Source organism: Equus asinus, chromosome X (assembly GCF_041296235.1).
Source record: "Equus asinus isolate D_3611 breed Donkey chromosome X, EquAss-T2T_v2, whole genome shotgun sequence".
NCBI lineage: Eukaryota > Metazoa > Chordata > Mammalia > Perissodactyla > Equidae > Equus > Equus asinus.
Window position 1 is genome coordinate 97,626,783 of NC_091820.1, and position 23,553 is coordinate 97,650,335.

General features: G+C 44.8%; 1 protein-coding gene across 1 annotated transcript; it reads right to left on the reverse strand.

Annotated features, from left to right (window-relative positions):
- Window positions 1-22,855: 22,855 nt before the first annotated feature.
- On the reverse strand, window positions 22,856-23,272 carry LOC106827900 (histone H2B type W-T-like). Its single transcript, XM_070503289.1, has one exon. It carries the CDS (start codon window positions 23,264-23,266, stop codon window positions 22,856-22,858), a length of 411 nt encoding a protein of 136 aa, XP_070359390.1. The 5' UTR covers window positions 23,267-23,272.
- Window positions 23,273-23,553: the final 281 nt, after the last annotated feature.

Here is a 23,553-nt window from a genome sequence, read left to right on the forward strand (position 1 = left end):
TACTAGGCCATCAGGCTGGCTCTCCTTTTTGTTTTTGATCATGACGATTTAAGCATACCATCCGGAGCTGGTAGTGGGATGTGTCTCTAGCCTCTTCTACCAACTTAAGAACTGTACGGTCAGGAAATAAGAGAACTAAAATGACGCCTTCCTCTTCCTCAAGGGGTTTGAATGCTGATGTTTATGATAGTGCAAAATAAATTTAATTTCCTGTGCATCTTCTTCTTGGCCAATGGCTTTTTATTGGTTTCCTTTTCCTATAAGCATATTGAAAAAAGTTGAGTAGCTGGTGATTTTCTAGTTGCTCTTCTCTTTAATCCGTATCTAATAAACACCCTGCACGTGTGGACAGAGAACACACTTCGGGACTTCAATTCTTTGTATTTAAGTATGGTTTGCTTTAGAGCCCAATACCTCACTGCATTTGTTCATTGCTTCATTTACATTTTAAAATAAGTTGTAGATGACCCTTGTGATTTGGATGTAGAAACCGCTAAAGGTTGCCACTCTCGGCCACGTAAGCAGACGAAAGCTGGATAAGCTACCGAAATCAAAACCTTCCTTGAGCCCATCAGAAGAGAGGGAAGACTTTCCCTGGAAAGATCCACACTCAGAGTATTCCACCTTGGACAGAGGTCGAGTTGCTCAAAAGGAAACTGAGGGTAGGTCAAAACACTAGAGAGAGCTTCGCTAAGCATTGCAAGCGTGAAGGGGGGCAGTATTACCTCCAGAGCTCCCCCTTGCGATCAGTAGAGGTAGGATTGAGGACAAAGAAGCCCCTTACCAAGTTCGTTACTCATTATCCTTCGGGAGTGTTGGAAAATTCCTATAAAAGGATTTGAAGAAAGAGCTTGCGGCACAAGTTGCCAAGAATGACTACCACAAAATCAAGTGCAGCATAAACCTCTCTGAGGTGCCTAGTAATTGTTGCACACACGTGAAACGGAATTTTGGATGCTAAAGGCTCTTGTGCAGAGCCATGTGCCTTGTCGGAGAAACAACTTTGGACCAGTTCGAAAAAAGGGCACTTCACTAAGTCACGTAATTTCTGTCATGCTAGTGGGTGCTGCTTCAAAATGCCAGTGTTTGTCAATATGGCACAGAGGTGCATTCCGAAAGTCACTCTTGCGAGCTGGTCTCCTACCTATGGTGTTATGTAAAAAATCATGTTAAGCAATCTAATGCATTAGGACATTTCTATGATGCTTTGGGGGTTTTGCATTTGTCAATTCAGAAAGCAAACAGGACCACTAGTAAAACAACATTTAAGATGCACCCTAATTGTTCTGAGGAGTGAAGACTGGAGGGTTAAAGTTGGGTGACACACGTGAAATCTGTGAGGTGAACAGGAAAAATAGGGTTTAATGCTGAAGATTGGAAGGGGACGTGAGTTCATGTGATTATTCACAAGAGTGGGTGATGGCGGGAAAAGGGGCACCTCATGAGCAATCACAATCTAACGGTGTGGTTCCCTGAAAACGAACTGAAGGAGAAGGCTTCGCTGCTTAAATAGCAAGTTATAAGCCCCGACCTAGGGAAAATACTATTAGTAGGACAAGCATAGCCCATGAAAGCTTTTTTCACCCTTACCCGTGTTACGGAATTCATTTAAAGCGTGGACCCAAACACAGTACAGAAATTACTAAATGAAAACTTCAAGAAACAACAGCTACTCCAGGTTCCTTAGAAACTATAGTTACTACTCTTAACTTTCTAACTTTATTTGATTCTATTCTTCCCAAGCTTATAATCTCTTCTTTCGAAAACCCCAACTTCCGTGACTTGCAACTCAGCATCATGGGGACGATGGGAGTGTCCCATCAGAGAGACTCAAGCCCTACTCTGTTTGGGGTCGGCCAATGAGAGACCTGCAGCCGCTGAGCCACAGCATCGTCCGGATGTGCGAGGTGTCCTGAGCCAAACCACTAAGTGTCTTCCTGGGATGTTCAGGTTGGTGACTGAGAGGGAAAGGGGTGTGATTCACTGCCTGCTACTTGTTTCTTTGTTTGATGGGCTGTACCTTTTTAATCATGGTCATTTAGGAATATTTTATTAGTGTTCTATGTCTGCTGCAGAAAATGCCAGAGATTAGGTGACTTAAACAACAGATATTTACTGTCTCCCTCTTCTGGAGGTTCCATGTCCAAATCAAGGTGTCACCTGAGTTGGTTCCATCAGAGTGATGTGAATGAAGCGTCTGGTCCAGGCTTCTCCCCTTGGCTTGTCGATGGCGGACATCTCTCTCTGAGTCTTCACATTTTCCTCTCTATATGCGTGTTTCAGTTTCCAAATTTCCCTATTTTATAGGTACCCAAGTTATTTTGGAATAGAGCTCACCCAAATGAACATAATTTAACTTGATTACCTCAGTAAAGGCCCTATTTTCAAATACGATGACATATGAGGTCCTGGGGATCAGGACGTCAACATAAGACTTCCAGGGGGATGCAAGTCAACCCATAGGAGATATGAATTTTGTAGTAAATGGGGGCATATCTCCTGCCTCTTCCATTACATTAAGAGAACATTGGTGACCAATTAAGGGAAGTGATGTGACCCCACCCTTGTCATTTTCCACAACTATTTGAGTGTTGAGCAATTTAATTTTTATTTTTATTTCCAGCCTCCTATGTCTGTGAAGAGAGAAGATACTCCGTAATTTCAAGCCTTAGAGATGTCTTGTGATTTGCTTTCAACCCCAATATTTATTCAGTTTTGTTAAGTATTCCATTTATACTATTAAAATAAGTTTCAATTTCCCATGTTGGTTAGGATGTAGAAACCTGTAAAGAATGTCACTCTCAGTCAAACAATGAGAAAATGTCTGGATAATCGACAGGAACAAAACTTTATTTGGGCCCCAGAGAAGACGGACGGGACTCTCCAGGGGAGACAAAACACGAAGACTGTTTAACTTTGGCAGAGCCCCCCGAGCTCAAGACAAAGAACAGGCGAGCCAGGGTACTACAGAGAGCTTTCCTGAGCAACTCGGCTGTGACTATGACGGGGCCAGTGCCTGATCAAGGAGTTGGTAGAAAAGCCTAGTTTTTTCCCGACCAATGCGGAACTCTGATGGGCCCTTGTACATCAAGAGCTCTCCTTGGAATCATGAGAATAAGAATTTAAGATAAACGAGCTCCCTCACCACGAATAGTAATTGTTATTCTTCTGGAATGTTAGGCAAATCTTACAATAACATTCAAAAAAAGAGTTTGATTCCCAAGGAGACCAGGAAAACCTGCCACGAAATGAACTACAAGCAAATCTCTGGGCCGTGCCTCGAGACGAACCTGCACATCTGGAACATAATTTTGGAAGCGAAAGCTCGCTGTAGTGCCCTGTGCGTTTTCACAGGCACAACTGCAGACCAGTTTGAAAAACGGTTTTTTACTAAGACACTGAATTTCTATCATGCTCATTGTTGCCACATGAGTATTCCAGGCTTTGCTCACATGATGTACAAACGTCTTTCCAAACTTCTTCTTGCATCCTGTTCTCATCCAAATCATATTATGTGAGAAGTACTTTTAAGAAACCAAATCCATGAGGATATTTTTATTGCTTATTGGATGCTTTGCATTTATAAATTCAAAAATCAAATAGGAGACTTAGTAAAACCAAATTTAAAATGCACTATAATTGGGTTGTGGAGTCAAGACTGGAGCTCAAGGATGACTGACACACAGGAAATTCAGGAAGGAGAGGAAAACTGGGGTTTGATGTTGAAGACCAGAAGGGGAAACGAGTACGTGTGATGATTCACTTCAGTTGATTATTGAGGGAAAAAGCCACCTAGTGAGCAATCAGGATCTAAGGGTGTGGGGTGACTGAAAGGACAAACTAAGGGAAAGGACTCCACTGCTTAAAGGACAAATTATAAGCATCAAATCAAGGGAAAACAAACATACCCCATTCAAACCTTTTTCGACATTACTCATATTACGAAATTCGTTTAAGAACATAACCTGAAACTTGCAAAATGTCATTTGTCCATTATATCTCAATAAAACTGAAAGAAAACAAAAAGATAAGCGAGGACCCAAACACAGTATCAAAACAACTAAGTCAAAAAGTTCAAGCAAAAAGACCTATCTAAGCTCCTAGAAAGCAAAGTTAATAGCCAAACTGATTCTAATCGATACGATTTTGTTCTTTTCCAGGGTTTAGTCTTTGCGTTTTTCTTGAGGTGACATTGGTTTATAGCATTACATAAATTTCAGGTGTACATGATTATATTTCAGCTTCTGTGTAGACTGCCTGTGTTCACCAAAAGTCTAGTTGCCGTCCATCACTGTACCCGCGTGTCCCTTTACCCCTTCTGCCCTCCTCCCACGCCCTTCCCCTCTGGTAAACACCAACCTGTTCTCTGTATCTATGTTTGTTTGTTCATCTTCCACATATGAGTGGAGTCATACCGTAATTGTCTTTCTCTGTCTAACTTATTTCGCTTAGCATAATTGCCTCAAGGTCCATCTATGTTGTCACAAATGGCAGGACTTGGTCTTTTGTATGGCTGAGTAGTATCCCATTGTGTCTACAGACCACATCTTCTTTATCTGTTCATCGGTTGATTGGTACTTAGGCTGCTTCCAAGTCTTGGCTGTCATGAATAACGCTACAATGAACATACGGGTGCATATGTCTTTTCAAATTAGTGTTTTCATGCACACACGTTTTCAAATTAGTGTTTTCATGTTCTTTGGAAAATACCCAGAAGTAGAATAGCTGGATCATCTGGTAGTTTTATTTTTAATGTTCTGAGGAATCTCCATACTGTTTTCCGTAGCGGCTGCACCACTTTACATTCCCACCAGCAGTGTATCAGGGTTCCCTTTTCTCCACATCCTCTCCAACACTTGTTATTTCTTGTCTTTTCAATAATAGCCATTCTGAGGGGTGTGACATGGTATCTCATTGTAGTTTTGATTTGCATTTCCCTAATATGTAGTGATGTTGAACAACTTTCCATGTGCCTGTTGACCAGCTTTATATCTTCTTTGGGACAATGTCTGTTCATATCTGCTGCCCGTCTTTTGACCACGTTGCTTGCTTTTTCATTACAGAGTTGTATGAGTTTTTTATCTGTTTTGTATATTAACCCTTATCAGATACACGATTTGCAGATATCTTCTCCCTATTGGTAGGTTGTCTTTTGATTTTGTTGATGGCTTCCTTTGCCATGCAGAAGCTTTTTATTTGATGTAGTCCCATTTGTTTACTTTTTCTTTTGTTTCCCTTGCCTGAGGAGACATGATATTCAAAAAGATGCTGCTAAGACTGTTGTCAAAGAGCGTACTGCCTATGTTTTCTTCTAGGAGATTTATGGTTTCAGGTCTTACGTTCAAATCTTTAATCCATTGAGAGTTCATTTTTGCGTATGGTGTAGATAATGGTCTACTTTCACTCGTTTGCATACAGCTGTCCAGTTTTCCCAACACCATTTATTGAAGAGACTTTCCTCTCTCCATTGCATGTTCTTGACTCCTTTGTCAAAGATTCGTGTCCACAGACGTATGGTTTTATTTCTGGGTTCTCAGTTCTGTTCCGTTGATCCGTGTTGGTGTTGTTACCAATACCATGCTGTTTTGAGTACTAGGGCTTTGTAGCATATTTTGAAAGCAGGGAGTGTGGTACCTCCAGCTTTGTTCTTTTTTCTCAGGGCTGCTTTGGCTACTCAGGGTCTTTTGTTGTTCCATAGAAATTCTAGGATTCTTTCTCCTATTTCTGTGAAGAATGTCCTTGGGATTCTGCTGGGATTGCATTGAATCTGTAGATGGCTTTAGGTAATATGGGCATTTTAACTGTGTTAATTCTTCCAACCTATGAGCACGGAATATCTTTCCATTTCAGCAATGTCTTCTGTTTTCCGGTGTGTAGGTCTTTCAACTCCTCAGTTTGTTCCAGGTATTTTATCCTTTTTGTTGCAAGTGTAAATGGGATTGTACTCTTGACGTCTTTCTGCTATTTTGTTGTTAGTTTGCAGAAATGCTCCTGATTTTTGTACTTTGATTTTGTACCCTGAAACTTTACTGTATTTGTTTAATGACGTCTAAAGGTTTTTTGGTGAATTCTTTAGGGTTTTCTGTATAGAATCATGTCATTCCCAAACAGTGATAGTTTTACTATTTCCTTTCCAACCTGGATACAATTTATTTCTTTTTCTTGCCCAATTTCTCCGCCTAGGACTTCCCATATTATGTTGAATAAGAGTGGTGTGAGTGGTCATCCTCGACTTGTTCCTGTTCTTAAAAGAATGGCTTTCAGTTTTTCACCATTTTATATCATGTTGACTATGGGTTTGTCATATATGGCCTTTATTAGGTTGAGGTGCTTTCCTTCTACACCCATTTTATTGAGAATTTTTTTATTATAATGGGTGTTGGATCTTGTCAAATGCTTGGAGCTGAGATGGGGTCTCCTGGTGGCAGCACATTCTTGAGTCTTATTTTTAATCCGTGTCCTTTGATTGGTGAGTTCAATCGATTTGCATTTAGGTTGATTATTGCTTGTTGACCTTTAATCTATGATGGCTTAATCCTGCCATTTTGTCTTTTGTTTTCTTGTCGTTCTATGTTTCACTTGGTTTTCTGTGACGTGTTTCTCAGTTTCCTCCGTCTTTCTGTTTTGTGACTCTGCTCTGAATTTTTGTTTTGTGTTTACCATGATGTTTGTATAAAATATCTGAGAGATGGGACAGTCCTTTTTCTACTGATGACATCTTATCTCCATCTGCCTATGCAGGTCCCATCCTTTCCCTCTTCCTCTTCTATGCTTTTGTTGTCACAAATTATCCCTTTTTGTGTTGTAAGTTTGTTACCAAATTAAAGTGGTTATTGTTGTTTTTAATGCTTTCTTTCCCTTTAGCCTTTGTGTTATCATTAACTTCTTGATAACCCATTCAGTTATAGAGTTGCAATTTTCTGATTCTATTTGTCTATCACCGTGCTTAAAAGTTTGTATCTCTTTGCCGTCGTTTTGAGTGGGAGACCTTTCTTCAAGGTTTCTTATAAAGCAGGTCTAGTGGCGATGAATTCCCTCAGCTTCTGTTTGTCTTGGAAAGATTTTATTTCTCCTTCATATTTGAAAGGTAAATTTGCTGGGTAGAGTATTCTTGGCAGACAGTTTTACTCTTCATTATTTTCAATATGTCATTCTACTCTCTCCTGGCCTGTAAAGTCCCTGGTGAGAAATCTGTTGATAGCCTAATGGGAGTCCCTTGTAAGTTATTATATTCTTGTCTCTAGCCACCCTTCTTATTCTTTTTTGTCATTGACTTTTACAGTTTTAATATAATGCGCCTTGGAGAAGATCTTTTTTGCATTGAGGTAATTAGGTGTTCTATTAGCTTCATGTACATGTATGTCCAGTTCTTTCCCCAGGTTTGAGAAGTTCTCAGCTATTGTTTCTTTAAATCAGCTCTCGGCTCCCTTCTCTCTCTCTTCTCCTTTTCGCATACCCATTATCCTTATGTTGCGTTTCCTGATTCAGTCATATATTTCTCATAGAATTTCTCAATTTTGAAAAAATCTTAAATCTCTCCCCTTCTCCACCTGAAGGGTTTCTAGATTTCTATCTTTGAGCTCGCTAATTCTCTCTTGCATGTGGTCTGCTCTATTTCCAAGGCTTTCTACTTTATTCTTCGTCTCATTTGTTGCATTCTTCAGCCCAGAGCTTCTGTTCGGCAGGTTGTTTTTATACTTTCAGTCTCTTTGGTGAAGTACTCCTTCTGTTTATTAATTTTATGCCTGAGCTCACTGAATTGTCTTTCTGAGTTTTCCTGTAACTCGTTGAGTTTCTTCGTGACAGCTATTTTGAATTGTCTGTCACTTAGATCGCCATCTTCCATGAACTTCAAGTTTGGTTTCTGGAGAGTCATCATTTCTTTTCTGCGCCACCATGAAACGATGGTTCTAAATGGTGCTTGATGACTCGAAGATCTAATTGGCTTTTTTTGAGTGAGTCATTGTCTGCGCAGCATCCCATCTAGTAAGTAGAGAGGTACTCTGAAAAGTTGTACGACATGGAAGGATTTTATAGGCAGAAATGTGGGGCGGGGAAGTTATTACCAGAAGGAACAAAAGGATTGTTTCAGGCCAGGTCATCTTCTTTTTAGGGGAAGGGCATACGGCAGGAGTCTTATGGTATAGATTGCCTCACCAGTGCTAAACAGGAAATTTCAGATTGACTATTGAAAGGCCACGTTCGTTCGTGGAAGACGTTAAAACTGCAATTAAGTTTTGGTTTGTTGTCCTGAGGGCAAATGAGTCCATTTTGGCCTGTTATTTCTTTGTCAACGGCCTCTTGCATCAACTTAAAGGAGGATTACCAGCAATTTAAAAAACTAAGATGAGTGAATCCCTTTTCCTCCAGCAACTTGAAGGTTAATATTCATGTTACGGTTAGTATATTCTAATTTCCTCTTTTTTTGGCCCAAGAAGAGGTTGGTTTGACTTTTATTTCTTCCATTTTTCCGTAAGTGTATTGCTGAATCTCAAAGACGTTGCCGATTTTCTGATTACTTTTCCTTTTAAACTGATTTCTAGCTTCCTACACCTGTGGAGAGAGAGTATACCGTGGTTCTTCAATCCTTTGCAATTTATTCTGATTTGCTTTAAAGCCCAATATTTCATCATGATTAAGTGTTTCCTTTGAACACCTAAAATAAGTTGTAAATAACCCTTTTGACTAGAATGTGGGAACTTGTAAATGTTGGCTCTCTCAGCCAAACAGTGATACAAAAGCTAGATAGACTACGAAAGTCACAGCGTTTCTTGGGCCCACCCAGGAAAGACGGAAAACAGAGTATTCCACCTTTGACAGAGTACCACTTGCTCAGGAGTCAAATGAGGGCAGGGCAGGATAGTAGAGAGAGTTCACCGACTATTGCAATATTACCTCTGGAGCTCCCCTTGAGATCAATAGAGAAAGAATTTAGGCGAACATGCCCCACATGAAGTTCGTCACTTATTGTTATTCTAGAATGTTGGTAAAATCATATAAGAGGATTAGACAAAAAGAGCTTGCTGCACAAGTTGCCATTAGAAGCTACCACGAAATCAAGTGCAGTACTTCTCTTTCTGTAACAACTAGAAATTGTTGTACACACCGGAAACAAAATTTCAGGAGCCAACACTCTTTGCAGAGCCACGTGCCTTTTCAGAGAAACAAGTGTGCACCAGTCTGAAAAAAGCCAACCGCACGAATCACTGAATTTCTCTCATGCTAATGGATGCTGCTGCTGCAAAGTGCCAGAGTTTGTCAATATGACACGGGAATGAATTCCCAAAGTTATTCTTGTGTGCTGGTCTCTTAGCTATGGTGTTATGTAAAACGTCATTTTAAGAAATCTAATGTATTAGGGCATTTTTATGGTGCTTTGAGTGTTTTGCATCTGTAGATTCAGAAATCATATAGGAGCATTAGTAAAACACGTTAAAAATGTACCCTAACGCGTCTGCGGAGAGAAAACTGGGAGTGCAAGGGTGAGCGACACATAGGAAATCTAGGAAGAGAAGGGGGGAAATGGTGTTTGATGTTGAAGAGTGGAAGCGGAAGTGGGTGACTGTGATTATTCTCTTCAGTGGATGACTGAGGAAAGAAGGGCCCCTAGTGATCAATCGCGATCTAATGCAGCGGTATATTGTAAAGACTAACCGAGGGAAAGGGTTCACTGCTTAAATAATGCATTATAAGCACTAACCCAGGGAAAATCGTATTAACGGGACACACGTACCCCATTCAAACTGTTTCCACTAGTGCCTGGGTTACGGAATGCACTTACAATGTGGACCCAAACACACTAAAGGAAGAGCTAAATCAAGGAGTTCGTGAAAAAGCGTCTATTCCAGGCTGCCTGCAACTTGAAGTTACCACTCTAAGTTGTTCAGATGATCTAATTTTATCCTCTTCCAAGCTTTACTCTTTGTTTGTAAAAACGCAAACCTCCCTGACTTGTACCTCGGCATCGTGGGGATGATGGGAGCGTCCAATCTGAGAGGCTCCCACCCCGTTTGGTTCTGAGTCAGCCAGTAATGGACCCGCACAAGTGAGCCGCAGCCATTGGCCTGATATGCCAGCCGGTCTTCTGGTGCGAACCGATAAGTGTCTTCATGAGATGTTCGGCCTTGGTGACAGAGAGGATATCAGGTGTGACGATTTGCCTGCCGCATGTTTCTTTGTCTGTTTGGCATTCTCTAATCATGGTGATTTAAGATTATTATATTAGTTTTCTAGGGCTGATGCAAAAAGTGACAGAGATCGGTTTACTTAACGAACACATGTTTAATGTCTCACACGTCTGGAGGCTCGAAGTCCAAATCAAGGTGTCAGCTGGGTGGGTTCCTTCAGAGTAGTGTGAGGGAAGCATCTGTTCCAGGCCTCTCTCCTTGCTTTGTAAATGGCAGAGACCTCCCTAAGCGTGTTCACAGTTTCCTCCCTATGTGCTTTCTCCGCTTCCATATTTTCCTTTTTCCCATGGAGACATGACACTTTGCATTAGGATCCACCATAAGGAACTGATTTTAACTTGCTTCCCTCAGCAAAGACCCTATCTCCGAATACAATCACCCATGAGGTCCTGGGGTTTAGGACATCAACGTATGAATTTTCGGGGGACAGAGTTCAACCCACAGGTGGCATGAATTTGGAGCTATTGGTGGGCATATCTCCTGACTCTTCCATTATATTGAGAGAACATTGTTTCTCTTAGCACATAAATGCTAGTTTGATGTATACTAGGAGGTGTAGTTACAGTTTTAAAATTCTCGCAATGCTTATATAAGCATAGGATGTTGATGAAAAGTCCCAGCTGAGCAGATGTTTTGATTAATTAAAGCATCCAAATCCCTAAGCAACCTGGAAGCAATTGAATTTTTCGTAATAGTGTGTCATGTAGCTGTGCTGCACGGTAAACCACCTCAAAACATGGTGCATTAAAGCAACAAACGTGTAGTTTTCTCGTGTCTGTGGGCCAGATGCACGCGTCTGCTGATCTGCGCTGTATTTAGTCAGGATTCTCATGTAGCCGCCCTCTCTGTTTTCGTGGTTCCTGGTACAGCCCATATTAGATTGCTTCAAAATTCGTGGTTCATAGGACTCTCTTTCCTGTGTGTTAATATTGATGTTTGATTATACGCAGTGGTTTGTAGATACTCATTTAGTTTAAAAGGAGAGAGCATGAGCACATTGGTGACCACTTAGGGGAAACCAGGTGACCCCTTCCATGTAGGTTTCCTCAACTATTAGAACATTGAATAATTTCATTTATTTCTTATTTCTGGCCCTCTATCTCTGTGAAGAGAAACGATACGCTGTCAGTTCAGTCCTAATAAATGCATTGTGATTTGCTTTAAGTACCAATGTTTATTCAGTTTTGTTAAGTATTCCATTTGTACTTTTAAAATAAGTTGCAAATTCCCCTATTGATTAGGATGTAGAAACCTGTAAAGGATGTCACTCTCAGCCAAACAATGAGACAAAATCTGGATAACTTACCGAAACCAAACTGTCTTTAAGGCCCTGAGAAATGGGACTTAAAGCACTCTGCAGGAGAGACAAAGCAGAAAGTCTATTTAAGTTTGAGGGTGCCTCGCAGGCTCAAGGTAAAGAATGAGGCAAAGACAGGACACTAGAGGGATCTTTCTCCTCTGAGGAGTGCGAGCATGAAGGGGGGCAATGCCTGATCGAGGAGGGGTCTAAAGGTCTCATGTTTTCTCAGTCCAATGTAGAAGAATTCCGATGGGCAATTATACCCCCAGACACTCCTTGGGATGTTTAGAGTGAGGACCTGGGCTATGGGAGCCCCCTGATCAGAAGCGTTAACATGTACTATTCCGGAATCTCAGAAAAATCTTGTGAGAAGATTTGGAGAAAAGAATTTGGTTTCCAAGGAGACCAGGAAAAACTACCACCCAATCAACTGCAAGTTAATCTCTCTGAGTGGTACCTCCAGATGATCTTAGACGGGAAGGTGAAAAGAGCACGGGCAGTTATTCACTTCAGAAGGTGATTAAGGAAAAAGGGCATCTAGTGAGCAGTCATGATCTAACGGTGTGGGTTACTGAAAGGACAAACTAAGGGAAAGGGCTTTACTGCCTAAATAAATTATAAGAATCAACTCAGGGAAAATATTGCTAAAAGGACAAGCATACCCCATTCAGAGTTGTTTCAACATTACTAGTCTTACGGAAATCATTTAAGAACATAAGCAAGGACCCAAACACAGTACAGAAATAACTAAATCGAAAAGGTAAAGAAACAATACCAATCCAATCCGCAAGAAACTGAAGTTACCGTTCTGACTCGTTCGGATTAATCTTATTTTGTTCTCTTCCAGGGTATAGGCTCTTAGTTTTGAAAATGGAAACCTCGTGACTTGCAACTCGGCATCACGAAATGATAGGAGCATCCAATTAGAGCAGCCCAAACACCGCTCTCGACCGGCTCAGTCGGTGAGGGACCTGCAGCCCCTGAGGCACGGCCATTGGCCCAAAGTGTGAGCAGTTCTCCTGGGCTGAAGCAATAAGAGTCTTCTTGGGTTGTTCAGCCTTGGAGGTTAAGGGGGAAGGGGCTGTGGTTCTTTGCCAATTAACAGTGTTAAACGAATTCCCTCTGACTCCACCCTGTTTTCCTTTTGTAGCCATAGGAATGTTCAGTTATTTTTTCTTCACCCCCCAAGCCCATGGGCCTGACAAGATAAAATCCACCGCATCATCTTGGCAGGATGAACACCCAGCTCCCAAGACAGGGACCGGTAAGACGAGTTGTTCCTGGTTCCTGATCCATCATCACCCTCCTCCTCTTTGATCGTGGCCTCTCACTCCCGGAGGAGAGGAGAATGAGCGTGGGGTGGGGGAAGAGTAAGCTTATAAAAGTGACCATTTGCTCTTTCTCCTTATTACGAGGGACTTTACAAACAAAGATTAGAGTCACTGGTGGACATCAGAGGAGCATGAGAGCACCCCAACACCCCTCTAGCAGGTCGTCTATCCAGTCCTTGCCATGCTGCCTAGGACCCATCTGGGGGTTGTGACATGGTTAGTCCTGCCCCTTATGGCCTCTCCTGTTGCCCCAGGATTCTTCTGAAATCCTGAAAGCTGCCCTTAATGTAGCTACTCTGCTTCCAACATGTTCCTACACCAGGGCAATGGTGAACAACGGCAGCCCTTGGGTGTTCAAGTTAGGCAAGCACCACGTGACTTGGGGTGGACATGATGCTCACACAGGTAGTTTGTCATGCACCACTGGGAATTTTGTTTAAAGGAGGAATTGCGCATCACTACTGCGCTTGTTAAAATAATTGGACTGGCATAGTGAATTCTATTTCTCCTAGGAACTCAGTGTCCTTTCCCAGAGGAGATCTTACCTGAGAGATGAAGGACTTTAGCCAAGGTCACGTGACTGCTGGCTTAGATGTGACACCAGGACCGTGATTGATCTCCTGAAGCTCACTTCAGTGTCTGGTATCAGCCTTGCTGTGTTTGAGCCTATCAGAGGACTCTAGAAACCATGCTTCTCTGAATTAATCTACTTGACAGGAAGTACTTTAAAGTAAAAGGAAATTTCCTTCTCATTACTTCTAAAATCAAGCAGTGTTGATTTGCTTCTCCGGCCCCTATGTCCTTTTGGTAATTAATCCAAATTGAAATGTATGAACAAGTGCTTCCCTTGTCCAAGCTCTAACAGGGTGGGATGACAGACATTGGGGGCAGCTTTTGCTTGTCCTCCTCTCTAAATTCTTTCTGCGGCCTCAGCCTTGCCTCATTAATGACTCTGTCCACACGTGCTTTTGTATGCACCGAGGAGAGGGATGGATTGCAGTTGAATTATCAAGACTTCCAGGAGCCCTGAAAGAAGAGGGCCATGACGAATATGCGGAAACTCGTTGGCCCCAAGTCGGGGAAAATCAGATATTGGTAGCAGGTCCTGGTGAAGTTCCTTTCACCAAGTACTCACTTGAAACATCCTCCTTTCTGCCGCTCTGTGTGTCTGTGAGTCTATGTCCAGGGACCCATGAGTGGGCGAGCATGTCCGTAACGGTTAGAAACTTCATGCTCCTTAAGGGTGAAGGCTCTGCCGCGGATTAGAGGGATCCACTACGTGGGCCAGGTCACCTTGCTTGGGTCAAGTCAAGTGGAAAACCACTCCAGAGTTTACCATCTGGGCCAGGGCACCAAGGACTTTGTTGTACGGTTATACTCAGTGTGTGGCACCCAGCAGCATCTCCAGAAATGAGAGCTGCGTGGCACTACGTGTCAGGCTCAGGAAAGCTCCCCATTCCGTGACATTCTTCCCATTGAGGGGTCCTGTCTGTTATCCACCGCTCTTGACCCTGGGCTTGCTGGTGACTGCTTTGACCAACGGGAAATGCTGGAGGGGATGTTACGATGATTATGGATCTAACCTTTACGAGGACAGGTGGCTTCTGCCTGGTTTCTTGAGAGCTCTGAACTGCCATGTGGGAAGTCTGCTTATCCTGCGGAAGACACCACATAGAGCGGCTCTGAGAATCTGTGCAGCAGGACAGGGGCCCAGCTGAGCCCAGCCCTCCAATCAGTCCCTCAAGGCCATAGGCACGGGAGTGCAAGTTGTCTTGAAGAGTGGCCTTGAAGTCAGCTGAATACCACTGGGTGACCCTAGTCTGGTACATACTTTTAAGGGTCACTTACAATTCTTATTTGGGCACCATTTGGAGCAGCTTATCGAAAAACCTCCCATTGCAAACAGGTAGAAGTCCTTGAAAAGATTATCGTAAACCTTATTTTAAATGCTTGGAAGATCTGGAAAAGAGCCGGAGGTTAATAGACAACTGAGACCTTTGTGTCAATCCCAGGCCCTTGAAAGACAACACCCTCAGTGAAAAGCTGGCCTTTAAGCTACTAGGATGGGCACAACACGATGAGGACACTTATATCTCCACGTCTTGGGTCTCGATGGGGGAAAAAGGCCCCTTTGAGAATTGAAGATCCCAATTCTGCCTTCATGTGGCTTTGGAGTTCCAATCAACACTATCAGTATGGCTCAAAGCATTCTGGCAGGAACTCAGCATGGGGCAAATGCAAGTCAAATCTGCTCTGGAGGAGCCCACCTTTAACTGAGGCTTTAAGAAGGTCCCCACTGAGAAAGCCCTCCCAAACACGCTCATAATTCAAAAAACCAGGCATATCCTCCTCCAAAGACTTATCATCAGGTGCAAACTATTAAAAAAAGTGTTTAATGTGTTTAGGTAGATGAGAGGATATAAACAATGAGACGGAGGAAAGAACCAAAGATCACAAAGGATCCAACAAAATTTCTGAAAGTGAAAGATGGAACCACTGGAAGACAAGCTTAGTGTAATTTTAAATAACCGATTAGACACCCCTGGATAGAGAACGAGGGCATCGGAGGACAGACGAAAGGAATTCTGGAGAATGCCTCCTGGAGAGATTAAGAGGGAGAAAAGGTGAAGAGACATAAGGAGTGGGCCAAAAACGTAAAACGTTCACCTCATCGGAGTTTGTGTACGGGGTACTGGGCAAAGGGGGGAGGGATAACCTTCAAAGCGGGACTAGCTTGTAATTTCCCAGAATGAAGGAAAGTCGTGATTCCCTGGACTCAGGACACACATGTGGACACATCATAGTAAAGCTGCAGGGCAATAAACACATAGGGACATAAAGAGTGACTGTATAAGACAGTTCCAATAATGGCGATGGCTAGGTGCCTCTTAGAGGGGATTCTATGGCCTCAGGTGCTTCTGAAAAATTAGGAAGCTTAGTCCAGGCATTTTACAGAAGAGGAAGCACAAATGGAAAACAATACACGGGAAGAGGCGTCACCTGGCTAGTAGTCTGAGAAAAGCCTGCTAAGACCACGGTGAGATACTATTTCACACCATCAGAGCTGCAAGGATAAACAAAAGACTGACCACCCCGAATGCTGGTGAGGAGACAGAGCAATGGGGACTTCGCATACATTGCTAGTAGGAGTGCAAGGTGGACTGACCCCTTCGGAGAGCAATCCGGCATATCGATTAACGTGCAGGAGATGCACACACTGCTGACTGCAGCAATTACCGCTCTAGGTACCCAATCCAGAGGCCTGGGCACAAGGAGACGCGGAGGAGAAGGTTGTTAGCAGCGTTGTATTTCTTAACCAAAGATTTAGAAACAAGCTAAATGGTCGTCAACAGTAAAATGGATGAACAAACTGTGATATATTCGCACAAATGAATGCCATTCATCAATGAAAATAAGTGAACAGGAGCTGTGGATGTCCTTATGGCAGTATCTCACACACAATAGTGAGAGAAAACAGCGTGTTACAGAAGAGCACTTACATCATGATGTGATCTATATAAAGTTTAGAAGCATGCAGATCAAGGCTATCGGTGTATGTTGTTTACCACCTCATATCTGCGTAGCAGAAGCATAAATAAATTCACGGAAATGAGAAACATCAACTCGATGCAGGGGTTACTTCTCGGGGGTGGGGGGTGGGGGACTGGTATATGGGAGGGGTCCGTGGGGCTTTGACAAGGTCTGTCCTATTTTTTTCCTTGAGGTGGATGGTGGGTAGATGGGTGTTCGGTTATAATTTATTTTCTATTTTTTCATTTATGCAAAATGTTGGGTAAAGTTCTTCTAAATTGGGGTGATCATCGTCAACTCTGCTGTCCCTCAGTCTCCACATTCCATTAGTCACGCTACCAAATTTAGCTCTCAAGTGGTCCCTGAATCTCTCCCCTCCACTCCATCCCACTGCTTCTCACCGAGCCTTCACCATCGTTACCTGGATTAAGGCAACCACCTCCTGCCTCCAGTCTCGGCCTCTTGAAATCCAGCCTCTGCACTACTGCCAGAGTGATCTAACTAAAACCCAAATCTGACCATCTGTCACTTCCCTGCTTAAAACCCTTCCAGGATCCCCACTGCCTGGAGGACAAGGTACAAGTTCCTTAATAGGCACTCCAGGACCTTCGTGATCTGGTCCCTGCTTCCCTCCGCAGTCTCATCTGCCACCACTTCCTGCCTAGCATTTAAGGTTGCACAGACACTGAGCCCCTTGCAGCTCCCCCACAGGGTGACCAACGCCTCTCAGTTCGCCTAGCACTTTTCCGATCCCAGCACGTGACAGTCCCACATCGTGGGTGCCCTCGATCACAGGAAAACCGACACTGTTTTGCTAATGTACCTGCAAGTCATCCCGGGAAGCCCTTTAGTACCCGGGAAAGTAGGACAGTTGGTCGCTCTACATCCCCAGCCTCCAGCCTGCTCCTGCTCTTTCCGCCCGTTAGGATGTCTCCCTTACCTCATGCCTCCTTCTCATTTTGAAAACAGAACCCCAAATGAACAAGCAGCAAAATATGAAATAAAACCTGAGAGAAGCTACAAGACCCACATGACTTGGACTTTACCTCTCCCAGAAAGACCTTCCTGACCCCCCCTTCCCCCGCCCCCAGCTTCGTGGGATGCCCTGCATCCGGGCTCCCGAAACAGCCTAAGCACATCTCTTTCACAGCATTTAATATATTACAAACATCGGACTAAAGTATGTGCCTCCCTCTGTAGACTCTAAGCAGTTTACGGGCTCTCAGCTTATTCGTCTCTGATTCCTAGCACCTAGCAGTGCCTGACATGGTAGGCACTCGGTAAATGTTTGTTGAATAACTGAACAGATGAATGCAAGCTGTGCTGTAAACCCTAACACGAGAAGTCCTGACCTTTCTGGACGATAGCGTGACTAAAATATGGCGGTCGCAGAACTGAACATTACTCAAATGTGGCAATTCCAGGCTTGTCTTTTGCTATCGTTTCTACCTTCACAGTTACCAATTTGTATCCTGTCACACAGAATAACAAAAAGTAATGCTCGGAGTTATGCTGTACAGTTCACAAAGATGATTTCACACAGATTTGACAGTCCTCTTGTTTTTCTGATAGCTGATTCTTCCCCCTTCTGCAAGGTTGGGTGGGGGCACGTGAAAGCCCTCTTCATGGATCTCTGATACTCTACGAGGCAAGCACTATTATATCACCAATGCAGAAAGAAGCCTATAGACTAAACAGTTGAGTCAATACCCGTGCCTCACACAGTTCAGAAAGCAGGTGAGCCGGGATTAGACCTCAGCTCCACCTGACACGTGAGCCCAGCTTCTTGTTCCTTGCACCACGCCGCCTGCCCGAACAGGTCAGCGGGGAGAGGTCCTGTGAGTAGAAGCCGGGAGTGCCATTGGATGCTGCCTTGGCAGGCCAGTCGGGGCAGGGGGAGAGCTCGGATGTGCCCTGCTCCCTCGCTAAGGCTTCCCAAATCTGAATCTCAGGGAGCCAGGGCAGGGGTAGAGCTGAAAACCCTGGAGTTCTGCCAGAGAAGGGCTTTTCCCTCTGGAGTGAGACCCCTGGAAAGTCTGGCGGAACCAAAGAGACAGCTCATAGACCCCTGAAGCACTCACCCATAAGAGGCCTAGCTCTACCGGGACCAGGCAAAGCCTAGCTGAGCACATTCCCAAGACCCTGAAGTGCTCTAGCCCAGGGCGTGAGGTTTGGGCACTGTGTCCCGCCTAGGACTACCAGCCTTCTTGCCTGTAAGGTCGTAACGATGGGTTTCCAGGTCAGTCCGAAGCCACTTGAGCTTTGCGGTCTGCCGAATTAAACAGCAAATCCCTCTGCTCTCTCTCCATCACCGCCCCTGATGCAAGAGCGCAGCAGAGTTCATCTCCACGCCTAATCATAGAACCCATGCTTGCTATTCTCTCCTGGTTTTTTCCAAGGAGCTTCCGGAGGGAAAAGCCCAGCCTTGACTCCAAGGGAATTCAAAAGTTCCTAGGTTAGGAACCCCTTTCGAAGGAGGCTCCTTTGACCCGGGCTTCCTCTAGAGTTCACCTTGAGAACGGTCAGTGAGCGGGTCCCCCACTCCTAACTTTTGAGAACTTGGAGCCACTGTGGAATTCCCTGGGGCAATTGCCCTGGGGTTTAGCTTGGCCTCCCTCTATTTTCCTGTCCAAGAGGTACCGTGTGCCCTTACCTAGTCTTGGGGACCCACTGAATCCTGTATCTTTATTACGCATAGGTTTTTCTCCAGCAAGCCTCCCTCTACTAAAAAGGGGTAAGGGTGCCGGCACTCCTATTCTGATCTCTTCTTCTGTCCATCCTCCCATTCGTGCGGTCCCAGGCGTTCACTGGAAACTTAATCTAGCATAGGAGTCAAACCGGGATTTGATTCCTGCCTATGCCGTTACTAGTTATGTGAGCTTGGCTAGTAGTTAACCCGACCTCTCGGAACCTCACTCTCCTCAACGGGGAGAATTATGCCTGCCTGTGCTGGAAGGAAAATACAGGGGCAAAGGGTAAAGTCTACACGTATGGGTATAACATACACCGCAGAGTGCCGGCCACATAGAATCATAAAGTGCTCCAAAAAAAGCATGGTTATTACGGTGATTTGTATAGTGCTGGATACTGGAAGGGGAGGAAGGATAAGACATGGCCCCCAACCTCTGTGACAGGACACTTGAATGGAGAGCTAGCACAGCCATACTCTAGAATGACTACCAATGGAAGGCTGCATCTGATCAGGACCACGATGCGTGTGTCGTGGGAGTTCAGAGAGTTGGAAGAGAAAGAGGCCGGTCCCACTGTAGGCCAGTACCAGACCCTGCATCTGGCATGCTACATCCATTCTCTCATTCAGTCCTAATCACGGCCCTTCTTTAGGGGCGTTCATACATCACATGCCCATTTTACAATTGAAGTTCCCAAGGCTCCAGGAGAGAGAAGTCATTTAGGCTGCAAGGGTCAGGTCATCTTCACAGAGGAGGTAGGATTTGAGCCAAGGCTTTAAAGGTGAATAGGCTCAGAGAGGAAGAGCGTGAGGGGCTCCAAGCTTTCATGGGTAGGGGGAGGAACAGCTTGCCAACAAAGCCCTGAGTCGGCAATGCCCAACACCAGCGAGCTAACAAGGCACCTTCCAATTGCTCCCTAGCAACGTCCCATCACAACCCAGACGAGTGTAATCTGAGCAACTTCCCCAACGTGAGGCTCAGGAGGGAAAAGTCATCCTCCCTTATCTCGCTGTCAGCCCTAAGCAAACAGATGGGGCCAAGGTAGCCAGGAGAGGGTGTCCATACAGCTGCCTGGCACCAAATCTCACCCCCACGCCTCCAATTGCCTGAGGGCCTGAATCTCAGGACCAAGAATAAGTATAGCCACCATTCGTTGGGCACTCTGTCTGCGTCATCTCACTGAGTCCTCACAACAGTCTTGTAGACCCTATTCTACAGAGGAGGTTCAGAGAGGTCAAGTCACTTATCCAAGGCACCCCAGCTACTAAGAGGCACCGCTGGGGTTTGAAGCCGGGAGTCTCATCCAACCCCAAAACCAGTGCCCTTAATCACTCTTGCTGTAGAGCTTAGTCCCACTAGCGCACAGCACCTATGGGACCCTAACTGACACTCTCACCATGTCGCGGCTCTTTTCCCTGTTAATGCAGCCTGGCAATGCTACTTGTCTCCACAAAACAAAGGCACCAGAACTTCAAGGAGAATAAATCACAAAAAAGGTGATGCCCTCTCATTTTCCCACTAACCTTTGTGCTCTGCAAATCCCCAAACCCCAAGGGATGTCCTTATTCTATCCCCCAGATCTTTTCCCTACAAGGGTGTCCACGCATCCTGATTTTCCCTGTTGTCCTAGCACAGTTATTCGTAGTGCCCCTTTTAGGTCAAAAGTGTCCACATTAATTGGACAAGAAATTATGTGGTCACTCTATCAACAAAGAGCAGAGACAAGGAAGCCTCACACATCAGGTCTTTTGCAACCCTGACATACCTGCTGGGCCATGATCTGCAGCTCCCCTGAGTGAGGAGGGGGCCTGACCTTCGGGGAGGAGTAGCCAGCCTCTCCTGGAGAAGGGAATAAGAATAAAGAAACTAAGAATTTGGGGCTGGCCCAGTGGCGCAGCGGTGAAGTGTGCACGTTCAGCATCGGCGGCCCGGGTTCGCCAGCTCGGATCCCAGGTGCGGCCACGGCACCGCTCGACAAGCTCTGCTGTGGTAGGGGTCCCACCTATAAAGTAGAGGAAGATGGGCACGGATGTTAGCTCAGGGCTAGCCTTCCTCAGCGAAAAGAGGAGGATTGGTGGTGGATGTTAGTTCAGGGCTAATATTCCTAGGAAAGAAAAAAAGAAAGAAAGAGAGAAAGAAAGAGAGAGAGAAAGAGAGACAGAAAGACGGAAAGAAAGAAAGAAAGAAAAGAAAGATAGATAGAAAGAAAGAAAGAACGGAATAAAGGAAGGAAGGAAGAAAGAAAGAAAGAAAGAAAGAAAGAAACTTCCGAGTAGAATCCAGCACTTTGGGATGGCACTGCTCAAAGAAGAAGGGTAGAGGAATGCCTGGAAGGCAGAACTTGCCCTAGTTGGGGGCGGGCACAGCTGTGCCTCAAACATGAGGAGCCTGGAAAGTTGGAGACTCACACAGAAAGAGGTGAAGGAAAGAGTAACTCAAGTGTCACGGTCACTCCCCAAGCCCCTGGTTTGCCTTCTACCACAGTCCAGGTTCCTGCTGCAGAGTGAACCCAGCTGAGCCTTGGGTCCGGGCTGCTTCTGGAAAATTGAAGGCACTAGGACACAGTCGGGCTTTGGGGACTGTTGAAGGAAGCAAGTGGCCAGGAAGTCGTGAGAAATCGGAGCTCTAACCTGTTGGCGACCGTGCACACGAGTAAGCAGAGGAAAGGACCTAAATGATGTCCAGGAAAAGCCACCTAGGAGGAACGGATTTCCTTCCAAGAACGCTAGCACGATTTAATATTGGAAAATCTATCAATATGATTTATATGAATAAGCCAAAAATTAAAAAGCATGTTAATCTCAAAAGTTGCTAACATGGCACCTGTGAATGCTTGATACCTACTATGTCACCGAAAATGCTTGGAAAACCGAAGATGCTATTGGGAACACATAGCCCTCAAATGAAAGCCCAATATCGTGTTTGCTGATGAAACGCCACTGTCATTCCGATTAGAGTCAGGAAGGTGTCGAGAAAGCTTTCTCTCAGCCTTAGGATTTGAAAGTTTAATGAATGAACATTAGGCTTTGAATTTTTTAAAAGACTTAACCACTGAAAAAGAGGCTATTTTCAGTTGATCTGATTGCAGCACAAGTGAGTAAATATCTAGAACCGTTTTTGGTCTCAGGGCAACTATACACTTCTAAAAATTACAAGGACCCCAAAGAACTTTTATGCATGCTACATTCTGCCCATACTTACCGTGCAAAATCTTAGAACAGAAGACTCAATACATTGATTTTAGAATAACTTAAGATCATCATAATAAACACACTGCCTCATGTTAACATAAATTACAAATTTACATGATAAATATTTTATCCAAAAGTAGAGAGGAGATTGACATTGTTTCAGATAATTGAACATCTGCTTCATAATCTGGCCTAACAGATGTCAGAGGGATTCTCATATCTGCTTCTGCACTTTATCTGTTGCCATACCACACATAATGAACTTCTGGGGAATTCCACCATATACTCGTGAAGCAATGGCAGTGAAAAAGGAAAATATTAGTATAACAGAAATTCCCCCCATTAAAGCTGACCTAGAGAAATGACCAATTAGGAAAGTCATGAAACGCAACAGGGTTAAGGAAAATCCACGATTCTCCATGGAATAAACTGTACTCAGAAACGTAGACAGTAGAGTTGATAATGTTTTCTTTGCGGTAAAAATACTCTACGTATCGGCCAAATGCCACAAGATCAACAAACTAGAGTAGACCCCTCCTTTTCGGGCGACAGCTCTTTCCCCGCCAAGTGAGGTGGCTCTGAAAAGAGCCTTTGGGTTGCGATGCTCCGGCGCTCCTGAGGCAGCTCAGCGGCGGCTGATGTATCTGATGAGGGCCTTGGTGCCCTCGGCCACGGCGTGCTTGCCAAGGTCCCCCGGCAGCAGCAGGCGCACGGCGGTCTGGATCTCTCTGCACGAGATGGTGGAGCGCTTGGTGGAGCGGACCAGGCACGTGGCCTCGTCGGCGATGCGCTCGAAGATGTCCTTCGCGAACGAATCCAGGACGCTCACGGCCTCCTGAGACAGGCTCAGGCCCTCGTGAACCTGCCTCAGAACCCTGGGGAAATAGGTGGCGAAACTGTCGAGGCAGCGGCGGCGGCGGCGGCGGCGGCGGCGGCGCCTTGGCTGCTTCTGCTTCGGGCTCTTCGGGGCGGCTTCCGCGGGCTCCGTGGTGCCCAGGCTTTCCTCAGAGGAAGCCTCAGAGCCGGGCTCAGCCATGCCAGAGGCGGTCTTTTGAAGGAAGGACGATGGCGACTGCTGAGGGCTGGCGGCCCATTTATAGCGCGGCCTATCTGCAGTCACCGGCAAGCTCCCTACCTGATTGGATAAAATGCAACCCAGGGAAGCCTATCTCCAAGCCACGCCTTGTCAGGTGATTGCATGCCCTCCTGCTTGGCATCACGTCCACCAATCAGACCTCTGAACTTCCTGTGACCTCCAGCAGAGAATTTCTGCAACATGCCGCATCGAGCAAAAGGTCAACTGACAACAACTGCTGATTGATG